Raw genomic sequence first — 15,679 nt, 5'->3', positions numbered from 1 at the left:
CCAGCAGAACACTCCCTGTGAAGAGCGTTCCCAGGACCCTGGAGGGTGGGTACCAAGTGAGCCCCAGAGGGCAGGCTGCAGCATCCTCTCTGCCATCTCCAGCAAGGTCTGGGGCTCACCATGGGGGCTTCTCCCTTGGGTGCTTCCCAATCTTGGGGGTTTGGCTGCTCCTTATATCTGACATTTCTTTATTCTTTAGCGTTCTCTTTACTTCTTACTGGCAATGTCTCATAATTCCAATCCCCTGTTAGAGTTAATACTTCCTCTATTAAACTTAGTCTGTTCACATCACCATGTGATTTCTCCCTCCTGGTTGTTCCCAGACTGATATGCTGTCCCAAAAGAGCCAGGAAGCAGCTGTATCACCTTATTACCTAGCTGCTATAAGCTGAATTGTCCCCCAACCAAAAAAAATGTATATGCTGAAGTCCTAACTCCCAGTATCTCAGAATGTGACCCTATTTGGAGACAGGGTAATTTAAAGAGGTAATTAAGTTAAAATGAGGCCATTAGGGTGGGCCCTAATCCAATCTGACTGGCATCCTTATAAGAAGAAATTAGGACACCCCAGGGGCACGTGCGCACAGAGGGACAACCACGTGAAGAGGCAGCAAGAGGGTGGCCCTCTACAAGCCAAGGAGAGAAGCCTCAAGAGAACTCAACCTTCCCACACCACGATCTCAGACTTCTGGCATCCAGAACTGGCAGAAAATAAATTTCTGTTTTTTAAGCCCCTTCAGTCAGTGGTACTTGTTATGGCAGCCCAAGCAGAATAACACATTAGCTTTGGAGATAATGCAAAGTCATTCCACCGTACTCTATTCATTAGACGTGAATCGCTGAGTTCAGCCCACAATAAAGGGTGGAAATTAGACACCAGTGATTGATGGAAGGAATGTCAAAGCATTTGTGGACATGTTTTAAAATCAACACAGAGGCCATAGTGGGAGTGCAACCAGGCAGGATATAATAATGTCTTGGCCTGGGATGGAAAGAAGTCTAATGATTCAGAAGAATTGGGGACGTAAGGTTGCCAGCACGTGAAGGTCAGTTGAAAATGGGAGTGAGAATGGGGAAAGAGCAAAGACTGGATTCTGGTCTGGGAGCTCTCCAGCTGGGTGCACGGTCACGACATCCTCTGAGACAGAGAAGGCCACATTTGATGTGGAAAAACCATGAGTTCAGTCTCAAACATGTTGAGTTTACTGTGCTTTTGGGACAACAAAATGGAGATGTCCAATAGACAGTTTGGGTTTTGGAGAGGTACACCTGTGAGTCTTCTTTCTGTAGGTGATAAGTAAACCACCAAGCACAAAAACTGTTGCTTGGGGGATCTTACTGAATAAGAAGAGACGTAGGAAACATGCCTCAAGAGATATCAACATTTGTAGGTTGGATAGACGTGGGTGAGTCTGAAAAAAGAGACTGAGATAGAGGAAGAAATCCACGAGAGTGTTGTGTGACAGAAGACTTATCAGTTCAGACTATGTTTGGCTACAAGTAACAGGGATCCAAAATAACAGTGTCTTAAAAAAATAGAATTTTTTCTCTCTCTTGCATAAAAGACCAAAAAAAGCACTGCATAGAGTTGATTTGGCAGCTCAACAATCATCAGGAATCTAGCTAGCCCCTGGCATCTTTAGCCTGTCACCGCAAGGTCTAATATGGCTGCTCATGCTCCAGCCATCGCATTCACATTCCAGCCAGCAGGAGGGAGGAAAGAGGAGCCTGCTGATTCTTTTAAAATAATTCCTTTAATTCCCAAATCTTTCTGTTTAGATCTTGTTAACCAGACTTAGTCTCAGGGCTGCATGTAGCTGCAAGGGCAGCTGAGAAATGAGTCTCTATTCTAGGCAGCCAAGTATCTAGCTAACTGCTAAGGAAAAGTGGGAGAAGGGATATTGGAGGGCAACCAGTCATCTCTGTTACAAAAGCTGTGGGGAGAGAGTGTTTAAAGCAAGAGGAAATGACCCAGAGAGGCCAATATTGCTGAGAGGTGAGGATAAAAAATGTCCTTTGGTCTGAGCACCATGGAAGTCATTGGCGACTGAGCAAGACTTGTTTCAGTGGAAAGATGGGGGCAAAAATCAAGTTAGGAAAGGATGAGGAGTGGGTGGGAGATAAGGAAGCTAAGAGTCATGCAGGAACTAAGCTCATGTGGGAGACTTTGCAAGGAAGATTGACAAGAGACCTGGGAAGGGCCACTAGAGGGAGGTGGGGCCAAAGAAGAGTTTGCTTGGTTTTGTTTAAAATGGAGAGATCTGCATGGTGGTGTGCATCTGTAGTCCCAGCTACTCAGCAGGCTGAGACAGGAGCGTCGCCTGAGCCCAGGAGTTTGAGGTTGCAGTGAGCTATGACCATGCCACTGCACTCTAGCCGAGGTGACAGAGCAAGATTCTGTCTCAAAAAACAAAACAAAAAAAAAAACAGAGAGATCTGAGTGTGGGGGAAAGGACCTGATGGAGAAGCGGAGCCCTGCTCACAAGGAATAAGAGGTAATTTCCAGTGTATGGTGACTTGGGGACTCAAGGCCTGGGCTGGGGGACAGTCCCTATCAGCAGGGCAGGCACACAGCAGGTGCAGGTGTGGAGGATCTGAGGGTCTGGAGGTAGGAACTTAAGGGCATTCCCAAATGAAGACTTCGGTTTTCTCTGTGAAACATGCGAGTCACCAGCTAGAGCGAGAGCAGGGGGAGGAGCAAGCTGCCTGCAGGGCCATGCCAGGGACCTTGAGGTGGTAACGCCGAAGTGCATTGAGAGGGCAGCCATGGGGAAAGCAGGGGTCAGAATCATTTATTTTCTCTCTGGCTATTCTTCCACACCCTGGATCAGTCCAGCTCTCCACCATCTCTGGTCCTGCGTGCAAGCAGTTTCTGGAAGGAGAGGTTCACACCTCCACTCCAAGCAACCACTGGTTTGTTTTCTGTCACCACAGATTCATTTGCATTTCTAGGGAACAGTAGTTCCCTTTATCTGTGGTTTTGCTTTCTGCAATTTCAGTTACTCAAGATCATCTGTGATCCAAAAATATTAAATGGAAAATTCCAGAAATAAACAATTCATAAGTTTTAAATTGCATCCCATTCTAAGTAGCATGATGAACTCCAGCACCGTCCTACCTGGGATGTGAATCCTCCCTTTGTCCAGTGGATCCACGCTGTCTACGCCGCCTGCCCCTTGGTCACTTAGCCATCTCAGTGATCAGATTGACTGTCACAGCATCACAGTGCTTGTGTTCATATCACCCTATCTGACTTCATAATGGCCCCAAAGCACAAGAGTAGTGATGTTGGCAACTGGGACATGCCAAAGAGAAGCTGTAGAGTGCTTCCTGCAAGTGAAAATGCGAAGGTTCTAGACGTAACAAAAAAAAAAAAAATCCTATGATGAGGTTGCTAAAATCTAAAAGAATGGATCTATCTGTGAAATTGTGAAGAAGGAAAAAGAAATTCGTGCCAGTTTTGCTGTCACACCTCAACTGCAAAAGTTATGGCCCCAGTGTGTGATAAGTGCTTAGTGAAGACGGGAAAGGCATTACATTTGTGGATAGAAAACATGAAAAGTAATGTAATCTGACTGACAGCAGCATATTGTGCCAGATTAACTTAATCTTAATTAAACTTTATCATAGGTATGTATGTATAGGAAAAAACAGTATATATAGGGTTTGGTACTATCTGAGGTTTCAGGCATCCCCCAGGGGTCTTGGAACATATCCCCCTTAGATAAGGGGGGACTACAGTTTACAAATGGAATCATACCATATGTACTCTTTTTTAATCTACCCTTTTTGCACTCAGAATAATTATTTTGATATACATCCATGTTGTATCAACAATTTGTCCCATTTTATTGCTGAGTGGTATTCCCTAGTGTGGATATACTGAAATTTGTTTATTCATTTATCTGTTCATGGAAAATTGGGTTGTTTCCAGTTTGGAGATCTTACAAAAAAGAGTGCTGTGAATGTTTGTGTATAAGCCTTTGCATGGGCATATTCTTTTATTTCTCGGGTAAATACTGCCAAATAAAAAAACAAACCTGGATTTCTCAAGGAGAGACTTTATTTGAAAGGATTGTTGTGTGGGTGGTAGGGGGAGGACCACAGCAACGGGGAAATGCTCTGACCACATGATCTGCAAGTGTCCAAGGGGTTAGGCAAAAGGTTTACCCGGTACAGGGAGGTGTGAACTTGGCTAGAAAGAACCATATGGGGAAATGGGCTGAGCAGGGTCACGATCAGACAATGGATGGAGCGTGTCTTACCCTGCAGCCAGGGTAAGCCAGTCTCAGGAGGCACCTTCAGGAAGGCTGTGTGCTGGCTCCAGCTGAGGGTGGCCAAAGCTCAGGGACCAGGGGAAGGAGAGAATCCGAACCAAAGTTTGGTTAACAAGCATTTTGTTCCCATTGATCTGTAGGGACAAGCAGTTCAGTTAATCATTTATGAGGCAAAGAATGGAAATTTAGAGGGTCTGTGTCTGGCCTTGTCATGGGTAAACAAGGGGTCCTCCTCGGGAGTCTTAGCCAAGGCATATGGAAAGTCACCGGTTCTTTCCAGTGAATTGTTTACTGGATCACAAAGGGTGGAAGGATTTCTTAACCTTCGTTATTTTTAGGAGCACGAGACTACGGGACTATTCAATACTGTCAATACCCAGGAGTGAAATGTCTAGATCATACGGTAGGTGTATGTTTAACTTTTCTTAAAAACTGCCAAATGGCTTTCAAAACTGGCTGTACTGTGTTACAATCCCACCAGCAGTGTTTGAGTGTTCCAGTTGCTCCACATCTCTGCCAGTACTTGGTATATTCAGTCTTTTTTGTCCATTCTAGTAGGTGTGCAGTGGTGTCACACTGGACTTATCATTTGCATTTCCTTAATTACTAATGATGTTGAGCATCTTTTTATGTTCTAATATTCTATCTGTATATCTTCTTTGGTGAAGTGTCTACAAATCTTTTGTCCATTTTAAAAATGAAATTGTTTGACTGCATATATTGACTTTTTTTGCATCTGTTGACTTTTGAGAGTTCTTTATATATTCTGGATACAAGTCTTTTATCAGATATATTCTTTGCAAGTATTTTCTTCCAGTCTGTAGCTTATATTTTCAGAAAATCTTTGGGACCTATGGCTTAGTGAAACACTTGTGTCAGTTTCTCTTCAGCACATTCCCCTGAACTCAGCCACCCCCACGGGTTCCATTTCTATCTCTACACTGACCTCCTTCTTCAAGCCAGACTAAAGTCCCAAGCTCCAGACCCATGTCTCCAACCACCCACCTTACAGTGCTCCTTGGATGTCCCACAGGCATATTAATGCAACCCACGGAAAACTGAGCTCACTATCCTCTCCCCAGACCTGCTGCCCTGCAGAACCTCTGTCTCCATGAATCTACCAGGCTACAGAACTAGGAGTCTGCCTTGTACCTCCTTCCCTCTCACTTCCACCTCCTGTCATCATTGAGGGCTGTCAGTTCTACCGCCTGACACTCATCATCACCTCCACACACCAAACCACCATTGCTGTCACCTGCACCATTCTTACCCAGACACCTATCCTTGGAGGAGTGGCCAGAGAAAAACTTCTGCAAGTCTGGCCATGGCACCCCCAGCAAGGACCTTCTAATGGTCTCCTGTGTATTCAGATAAGGTCCAAACTCCTTCGTGTGACAAGTAAAGCCCTTTTTTTTTTTTTTTTTTTTTTTTTTTTTGAGACAGAGTCTGGCTTTGTTGCCCTGGCTAGAGCGAGTGCCGTGGCGTCAGCCTAGCTCACAGCAACCTCAAACTCCTGAGCTCAAGCGATCCTCCTGTCTCAGCCTCCCGAGTAGCTGGGACTACAGGCATGCACCACCATGCCCGGCTAATTTTTTCTCTATATATTTTTAGCTGTCCATATAATTTCTTTCTATTTTTAGTAGAGATGGGGTCTCGCTCTTGCTCAGGCTGGTCTCGAACTCCTGAGCTCAAACGATCCGCCCACCTCGGCCTCCCAGAGTACTAGGATTACAGGCGTGAGCCACCGAGCCCGGCCAGTAAAGCCCTTGATGATCTGGTCCTTGATTAATTTGGGGGCCTCTTGCCTTGAACCCCTCATATGTCTTCATATGCCAGAGGCCTGGAGAACTGGGTTCTGTCTAACTAAACTGCTTCTCCACTGGAATGCCTGCTCTCTGCTGGAGATTATGCCTCATTTCCCCACTTCCCCACCCTGCGCCGGCACAGTGCATGTGAAGACAGGGTTGCAGAGAGTGCGTGGGAAAAGCTAGACTTGGGGGTCAAGAATCCCGGCTCCACTACTCACTGAATGGGGTCATCTTGGGCAAAACATGTCTGGCCTCAGGTTCCCCATCAGTAAAATAGATGCAATCATCCCTCCCCTCCTCAATGATGTGTTGGAATCAGAAGTCAAAAATATTTGTCTTTGTCACCAGCACGCTATGACTTGGTCTCCACCACTTTTGCCCAACCACCAGAACAGCGCCTGAACCAGAAACTGGGCCCAGCACTGGGGTGAGGCCAGCGAAGCGTCTAGGGGCAAAATTTCAGGCAGCGCTCACTCTCAGGTTCCTGCAAGCCCAGGGTCTCCCGCAGAGTGACTTTCGGAGCGCCCCGGCAAAGCCCAGAGGCCAGCAAGTACGTCCCGGAGACGACCTACCACCCAGCGCTGGGCCCGCGCTCCGGGATGTAGCTTTGTGTTCGAAACGAGGCGCCCTTGTATCGGCCGCCGCTGCGTGACGTCACCAGGGCGCGCCCGCTCCTCTTGCGCCTTAGCTGCAGGAGCTGCGCGGATTCGCTGCTGCTGTGGTGCCCTGGGCTGGCCGCGGTCCGCGGCGCCGGTAGTCACTCGTGCCAGTGCCCAGGCGCCCGCCGGCCTTGGCCTCTGGCCCCGCGAGCCCTATCCCTATAGTACAGGGCGCCTGGCAGGACCGGCCGCCGCGGCCAGGTAGGTTGGATCTCGGTCAGGCCAGGAAGGGGCCTCCCGCGGAGGACAGGACTGGACCCAGGTCCCCGGCTGCTTCCAACCACACAGACGAGGCGGACCCTTGTGAGCGCCCGCCGACTGCAGGCGACAGAGCGGGTATATAGGGAAACTGAGGGACTGGATTAGGTTCCAGACGAGTGGACAGTAGGTTGGGAACCCACGTGCAAACTACGTCTCGGGCTGCGAAACTTGTGCTGTTTCCACCGCATGCCACTGCCTCTTTGCGTACGGACTCTTGCAGAGTTGGATTGAGCTCGGGCTGTGCGGTCTAGTGGTTACTGCAGAGGTGCCATTTTCTGAGTGGTACCTTGGACTTCACCTCTTTAAGTCTCAGCGTCCCCTTTTGTAACGTGGGGGCGCTCCACCTGAGGGGATTGCTGTAAGGGTGGAATGAATCTGCATGTGCCTGTTACATGGGAAGGGCACAGTCAGTGGGGCCTGGGGTTATTTTGGAGATCAGGTGACCAGCCTTATCCCTGAGGCAGCGGCTAGAGGGCGCCCAGTTTCCACAGGCATGGCGGACAGCAGTTAGGGCCTCTGGAGGATCTCCTGTTGGAGGTTCCTGCTTCTTAACAGAACCTTCTGGGCTAAAGTGCTCTTGGTGGTGGAAGTGCATGTGTAAGACAGTAGGGCAGAGGACTCAAGCCCCCAGTTCTGGTCAAACTTGTGGGCCAGGACAGTGGTGACCTAAGTCTAATGAGTCTTTAACTGAACAAGGCAAATTGACTCATCCAGGTGAGGACCCAGAGTCTGGGGCTCAGAGACCTATCTCTACATTTCTAAGCATAAAAGGCTATTTTTAAAACATGGAACCATGCAGGGAGGGACTGTGTAGTAAGAAATGGAGGCCAGACTTAGATTAAGAACAAAATAAGAGAATGGGTTTGTCTTTAAATGGAGCATTGGACTCAAAACAGGACCTGAGCCCTGTTGATATAATAGTTTCTGTCACATCTCCTGAGGTTGACAATCATTAAGCTTTCCCAAGTAGTGAAAAGTCAAGCCTCTGCTTCTGTCATTTGTTCATTTCAATAAAGAGTCACCGAGAGCCTTCTGTGCACTAGGCACAGTGCTGGGTAGTAAAAGACAGGCATGGCCCCTGAACCCAGGCTGGGACAGCCTGGTAGAGGTTCTGGCTGGATCATTTGATCAGTGGAAAGCATTTTAAGTAGGAGAATAACAGATCTAATTAGCATTTTAAAAATTGTTTATGAGAGCTGTGAAGCCAGTTTCACCAGTGGTCACTTGCCCATGTTTGGCTGCCACTCTTAGCTAATTCCTAACCCTGCTTAGTTCACATCACTTCCTCAAGGAATTAGACAAGGGCAGGGCCCTGATCATTGTCACAGCCCTAGTCCCAAGAGCTAAATCTTACATGAGTTATTAATACCTGTCTTCCCTGCAAGCAGGGTGGCAGGGCTGAGTTTGTCTGACCTACACTGTTTCCCCAATGCCCACAGTGGTGGCAAGCAGTGTAAACTTTCTGAAAAAATTTCAGAAAGTTTACACTGCGTTGAACTGTAACACTTCCTCCAGTGTTGAAAGAACACTGGAATTCCTGGGACTGGCTTAGTGCTTGGCATGAAGTAGTTGTTTCTCTATAAATATTTCACCTTATGAAGTGAAATAGCAGGGTAAGATAACTTACAAGCGTGGACCACTGCCCATGTTGTGTGCCAGGAAAGGTTGATGGAGCAAAGGGACTTGGGCTACAGCTTGAGGAATTTCATAGGTTCTGATGATGGTTCTGGGATCCTCTGCCCCTGGGTCCTGCTTTTTTCTCTGTAGGCTCTGATGCTGGTCCCTGGTAGAAGGCAGCTACTCACAGCTCTTCTGCAGGCTCAGAAGTGGCCCTTTCAGCCCTCCAGAGACATGAGACTGGTGCAGTTCCAGGCACCCCACCTGGCGGGGCCTCACCTGGGCCTGGAGTCAGGGAATGGTGGAGGGGTTATCGACCTCAATGCCTTTGACCCCACACTCCCCAAGACAATGACGCAGTTCTTGGAGCAGGGAGAGGCCGCCCTCTCAGTGGCAAGAAGGTAAATCAGTGGGCAGCATCATCCTGCAGCAGCTGCCCTGGTCGCCCTCTCCCTCCTCCCTCCCCCATCCCTGCCCTGGGACACAGCACCAGCAGGTAGCTCTCTTGCAAGGGAGCAGGGTAACCCCTCTTTCCTCTCTCACCTGTTCTGTTAGTGAAGAGCCTCAGAAATCTTACATACCAACATCCTCAATTTACAGAGGGAAAAATGGAGGCCTAGGGAGGGTGATTAACTATCCCAAGGCCATACATTTGGTTCTGGAGCCGGGACTCTACTTCATCATACTGCCTTCCCTGGGGATTAAGCCCCTGCCTGTCTGAAGAGTCTGGGACCAGGGTCCTAAAAGCCATCTTGGGAAGCTGAGGGAGGGATTTAGATTTCCAGCTCCTCAGGGGAGAAAGGACTACAAAGAGATTTTCTCTAAGATTTCGTTCCTGGGTTTGGGCTAGATTAGGTGGGGGTGTCCCTAAAGTTGGGAGCCCTACGGAATATAGTCTAAGGGGATGAAGGACAATAAATTAAGACCACTTTAAGAAGTCATTTTCACCTATTAAACTGGCAAAAATACAAATGTTTCACAACTCTTGGTATCATTGACAGTATGTCCTCATACTGGCATATTGTTGAAAGATTGGAAACAACTTCCATGTCCCTCATTAGGGAATTAGGTATATCTCTATAGTGCAGTAATATGCAGCCATAAGAAAAAAGAGGAAGCTATCTATTGAGGAAGCTATGTATTGTCATACATTGTTATGGAGAGATCTCTGGAATATATTAAGGAAAAAAAGGTGTAAACAATGTGCTATCATTTGCATACAAAAGGGTACGAGAAGAGTATCCATAGAATAGTTGTGTAGTCTAGGGAAATGGGGTGACCAGAAGGAGAGAGACCTTTCCATTTATTCTCATTTGTATCTTTTGAATTCCCTTACATGGATATGAATTACCTAAGGCAGAAAGGAAATCACTGGATAAATAACAAGCAGTGCTCCGACATCAAAGGACAATAGCTGGGCTTGTTTTCACACCGACTCAGGTGGTTGATAGAGCTAGAAAATATATTTTAGAAAAGCAAAACTTGGAGCTGCTGCAGGATCTCCCCAGCCTGCCACAGGATTGCCAACCTGCTCCCAGCCAGCCCCTCTCTCCTGCTCTGGTCTCTGTAGAGCCCTGGCTGCCCAGTTGCCAGTCCTACCACGGTCCGAGGTGACCTTCCTGGCCCCAGTCACGCGGCCAGACAAGGTGGTGTGTGTGGGCATGAATTATGTGGACCATTGCAAAGAACAGAACGTGCCTGTGCCCAAGGAACCCATCATCTTCAGCAAGTTTGCCAGCTCCATCGTGGGGCCTTACGATGAGGTCGTCCTCCCACCCGAGAGCCAGGTTGGTGCCTCCCCTCTGCCCTCCCCACTGGGGCCCATCACAGGGGTGCTCCAAGCTCAGCATTCAGCCTACAGGAGCCACCTCTCATTCAATAGTTCATTAAATAGGAGCTGCAGGGGATTATATGTACAGTAATAACACAGGCCTTGGAGAAAAAGAAATTTACATCTTTTCCTGATTACAAATGTAATACACCTTCATTATAGAAAAGTAATAAAATATAGATAAACATAACAAAATTAAAAGTCACCCATATTCCCACTGCCGAGGGCTTATAATATTAATGTTTTGCTATATCTCTTCCCAGTATTTTTCTATTCCTGTATATATTTACACTGTGCATATATTTGCCTTTTACTTAAGACCCCATTATTTTTCATACCATTAAACATTCTAGGGTTACCGTGTAGTTTTCTGTTGTACCGGTGGCCGTAGTTTATTCTCTAGCCCCTTATTTCTGGATACTTGTTTTCAGTTTTGGGCTTCTATAAATAAATGTTGCAGTGAACATCCTTATATAGAAAGACTTTACACATCCATGAATACATGATTGTTTCCTTTGATAAACTCTTAGAATTTGAATGATGTGTTAAAGTACAGGCAGTATTTCAAAACTTTTGAAAAATTCTGCCAAACTGACCTTCAAAAAAATTGTGAAAGCAATTTACACCTCCACCAGCAGCATATGTACCCTTACTAACACTGGTTAGTTTTTCTCTCAAATTTTTATTTTAGAAATGCCTTGTAAATTATAGGAAAATTGAAAAACTGCTACAGTGAACACTCATACTGTTCACTTGATTTCACTGTTAACATTTTGCCATATTTGCTTTCTCTCCTCCCCAGGCCAGCCCTTCTCTCTTTTTTTTTTTTGAGACAGGGTGTTATTCTGTTGCCCAGGCTGAACTCCTAGCCTCAAGCAATGCTCCTGCCTTGGCCTCCCAAAGTGTTGGGATTACACGCGTGAGCCATGGCACCCAGCATTCCCCTCTCTTTACACATGTACCCTTACACTTGCGGTGGGGGGTGAGGAGACAACGTTTGAAAGTAAGTTGCAGACATTAAGACACTTCACTCATAAAACTTAATATGTGTCTCCTAAGAATAAGGACAATGGCCTTCATGACAATAACACCATTATCACGACTAAGAAAATTAATATGATTAATATCTAATGTATAGTCCGACTGTCCCAATTCCCAATTGGGAATACTCCCAATTAGCCCAAAGATGACTTTTTAAATTTGGTTATTTTTTTGATGCAGGATCAATCAAAACCACACATTATATTATATTCAGTTATGTCTCTTTAGTGGTTTTAATCCAGAACAGAGGTCCCCAGACTTTTTCTTGAAGAGCCAGTTAGTAAATATTAGGCTGTGAGTGCCATATGGTCTCTTTTGCAACGATTCAGCTCTGCTGTCATAGTGTGAAAGCTGCCAGGGACAATATATAAATGAATAAACATGGCAGGGTGCCAGTAAAACCTTAGTAAAAACAGGTTTGCCAACCCCTGATCTCAAACGAATCCCCTGCCCTTTTCTTAAAGAATCCAGTCAAGTTTTCTCATAGCATGCTCTATGCTATGGATTTATCTGGTTGTTTCTTCATGATTAGATTCAGGCTAAGCAATTTTGTCCAGAGAGCTCCACAGGAGATGTGCACTTCCCACTGCATCCCACTGGGAGCCTCATGTCAGGCAGTCCCAGAGTTTGGCCGCTTGGTTTACTTGATGTTCACTAGATCTCTCCATTGTGAAGATGTATTTCCATTGTTGTTATTATTAACAATAAGCAATCTATGGGTGTAGTCTGAGACCATTCGACCATCTTATTGCCCTACAGCTCCTCATGCAGGGATCCTGTGGCCATTCTTACCTGAATCCCATTATTGCACTGGGGGTTCGAGAAGAATGACTTTTCTATAATGCTTTCTATTTTTATTAGCTGGCATACTTCTATGAAGAGCTTCCTTCCTCCCATTTTTCACTCCTGTGCCATTAGTATCTCTGTGAATTCCTAAATTCTATTTTTATTCAGTTAGTTGTAATCCATCATTTACATTCTTTTTGATACTCAGTTGACCTCAATTTGGCCAGCAAGGGGCCTTCAAGTTGGTTCCCATTCCTATCACTTTGAGCACTTCCTTGCTTTCTGGCTAAGACATTCCAGGCTCATCTTGCACTCTCTGTCTTGGACCTGGAATGAGCCATTTCCCCAGGGAACCCAGTTCTTTTTAGTGGGGAATGGTATTAGAGACCAACATCTGGATGTCTGGTGTACTTATACCAACTTTGGTCATTACCATTAAAAAGAGCAGCCAGTTTGAAAGGCTAAATTTTATCTCCTTTGTAGTTGCACTTTGCTGATTATGGGAGAGGCTGAGCATTTTTTCATGTTTTTGTGGCCATGTGTATTTCTTCCTTTTTGTGAATTGCTTATTCAAGCCCTTTGCCCACATTTGTTTTGGGATGTTGATCTTTTCCTTATCATTTAAGTGAGTTAATACATTAAAGCACTTAGAATAGTCCCTGGCACAGAGTAGGGTTACATATTGCTAGCTGTTGTTATTACTCAGTATTCATCCTTTGTTGCAAGTATCCAGAGTGGCTTTTAAACTCAATCCCCTAGACAGGTGTTGCTTTTCTACAGTCACGGTGTGGGAACTGGGCCTTACCCAGTGATGCTGCCTCCCACTGCCCAAAATGTACAGGCCTGCAAGTTGGGCCTCTCGTCATTCACATTGCTCTGGTTTATGGTGACTGCAAATGCAGGCTGGCAGCTGAGCCCTGCTGTCAGAGGCCCAGGCCCTGAGGCATGGTGTGCAGCCTCTCAGCCTGAGCCACTGCAGCTCACTGTTCCTCTCCTTACAGGAGGTGGACTGGGAGGTGGAGCTGGCCGTGGTCATTGGGAAGAAGGGCAAGCACATCAAGGTAATGTGGAAGGGGTGGGCTCCCAGGCCAGAGTGGAGCAGAGGCCCCAGTGTCTGCCTCTCCCAGTGCTGACCTTGTCACTAGCACTGGGCTGCCAGCTGTCCCTGGTACTGGGAAATGGTCTGCCTACCTGCTCCCTGACACTGCCTTGTCCCTTGCCCACCACCTTTGGCTAGCTCTGGCTACTAACATGGGATAAAGGCTTTGAGATCCTTTGTCATGGGGGTTGGTATCACCTGTGATCTAATTTCCTACATGGCCAAATCCCCTCCCTCATAGGCCACAGATGCCATGGCTCATGTGGCCGGCTTCACTGTGGCTCATGATGTGAGTGCTCGTGACTGGCAAATGAGACGCAATGGGAAGCAGTGGCTGCTGGGAAAAACCTTCGACACCTTCTGCCCCCTGGGCCCTGCCTTGGTGACCAAGGACAGTGTAGCAGGTAGGTCCCTGGTCTTTGCCACCTACACCTGCCCTTGCACAGATAAGGAGCACTCCCAGGAGTGCAGGTGCAGCTACACACTACCCACCCTCCCTACTATGTGTCTCCCTGGCTGCCCTTTTGCTGCTGAATCCATTAAAGGGCAAGTCTCTAAGCCTCAGCCATTAGCTCCCCACGGGCTCCCTCCCTGCGCACCCCCAGAGGGAGCACACTCACAGAGGATGTGAAACTCCATTCATGAAGTAAATCAGAACATCTCTCAACTGATAGGTGGGTCAGGCTTCTAGCTGCCACCATGTGGAAATAGCCTTTAAGTTGAAGGGGAGCAAAGCCGGCCCTGAGCATCGTGGAGAATGGCTGTTACACTGTTACAGACCTGGGCATGTTCCACAATAAGGGAGATGAGAGAGCACCAATGAGACCTCGCCCAGCCACTGTGTAAACAACAGCACCAACTCCAAGCAGCAAAGACCCAGTGAAAGTCACCAGGGAGGCAGTGGCTAAGAGGGGAGAGAACAGCCAGTCACAGCCACTGGGGAGATGTTCACATGGGTGGGCCACACCGAGGGCCCCGGGGCCTCACAGCAGAGTCCTCAGTGAAGTTAAATTGTGTGTCAGCTGCTTTACCTAAAGGGGGTGTAGAACACAAAGACTGCCACTAAAAAACGTTAAAAATGTGCTGGTTAGCCAGGACACTTATGGACACTGCTTGTGCTGTCACCCTGTTGCTTTGTAGATGCTGAGTCTTTTTTTTTTTTTTTTTTAATCTATAGGTGTCAGCCTCTGCTGTGGACAGACATCTTTTTTTTTTTTTTTTTTTTTTAAGATAAAACCCCTAGCCATTTTTCTTTCCCCCTTCAGAGTCTGGGACATCCCCTCCTTAACTCATCCAAGTGACTACTGCCTGGTGCTGTGCTGGGGCTGCAGGGAGGCCCAAGAAGGCCAATGTCCATACAGAAAGTTCTAGGATACAGTGCTGAGTCAACATGGGCACAAACAAAGCCCTTTTACCTAGCAAATCACAAAGCCTCCCTACAGTTTTATTTTTGTAAATACGGGGAGGGGTTTGAAGGGGAAAAAGCGATAACCCAAAGGTGTTGATTTTGCATTTCAGATCCACACAACCTAAAGATCTGCTGCCGAGTGAATGGGGAGGTGGTCCAGAGCAGCAACACCAACCAGATGGTGTTTAAGACAGAAGCGCTGATAGCCTGGGTCTCCCAGTAAGTGGGATGCAGCCTGCCTTGGCCAGCCCCACCCTGCCTGCCCACACACCTGGAGGCTGAGCCGAGCCCTCCACCCCTGGCTGTGGCTGCCTCAGCCCCTGGTCTCACCAGGTTCTTTTGCTTTGCCCCAGGTTTGTCACTTTTTACCCAGGGGACATCATCCTGACTGGGACCCCTCCAGGAGTTGGTGTATTCAGGAAACCCCCTGTCTTTCTCAAGGTAGGTTAGCTAAAAGGAAAGGGAGCAGGGACCCAGAAGGCCTTGCAGACTTGAGAAATTCCAGCCTATGTGTGTGTACGTGTGTCAAGACTGTAGGGCTGAAACCTCACGGCCTGCTCTGTTGCAGAAGGGAGATGAAGTCCAGTGTGAGATCGAAGAACTAGGCGTCATTGTCAATAAAGTGGTGTGATGGCTCCTGCACAGGCCCTGGACTTAGGACAAGATGGGGGCATCCACTCCCACTCAGCCCAGCACAGGGAAAGGCCCAATGCTAGGCGTGGGCAGGTGCCAGCCCCCTCAAGGCTCCTCTTCTAAGTAGAAAGGAGAAAGAGTTCTCAATAAATTTGTCAAGCTAGAGCAGCAGCTTGATTTCTGCTACTGTTTTGTCATCTTTTGGTTTTGTGGGATGAGGTGGGGCACTTTCATGGGGCTGGAAAAGGAGAGAACAGAT

General features: G+C 47.3%; 1 protein-coding gene across 2 annotated transcripts; it reads left to right on the top strand.

The window, feature by feature from the left end:
• The first annotated feature begins 6,797 nt into the window (after positions 1-6,797).
• On the top strand, positions 6,798-15,597 carry LOC138399596 (oxaloacetate tautomerase FAHD2A, mitochondrial). Of its 2 annotated transcripts, none has more exons than XM_069494083.1 (8): positions 6,798-6,945; positions 8,773-9,023; positions 10,193-10,409; positions 13,282-13,341; positions 13,621-13,783; positions 14,898-15,006; positions 15,141-15,228; positions 15,356-15,597. In XM_069494083.1, the coding sequence occupies exons 2-8, from the start codon at positions 8,779-8,781 to the stop codon at positions 15,416-15,418; spliced, it is 945 nt and encodes a 314-aa protein (XP_069350184.1). In that variant the 5' UTR covers positions 6,798-6,945; positions 8,773-8,778; the 3' UTR covers positions 15,419-15,597. The 2 variants fall into 2 exon arrangements, with proteins under 2 accessions (XP_069350184.1, XP_069350185.1); XM_069494084.1 differs by lacking the exon at positions 6,798-6,945 and adding an exon at positions 6,956-7,080.
• The last annotated feature ends 82 nt before the right edge of the window (positions 15,598-15,679 follow it).

This window comes from Eulemur rufifrons, chromosome 19 (genome assembly GCF_041146395.1).
Source record: "Eulemur rufifrons isolate Redbay chromosome 19, OSU_ERuf_1, whole genome shotgun sequence".
Lineage (NCBI taxonomy): Eukaryota > Metazoa > Chordata > Mammalia > Primates > Lemuridae > Eulemur > Eulemur rufifrons.
This window is presented reverse-complemented; position numbering and strand designations above follow the sequence as displayed.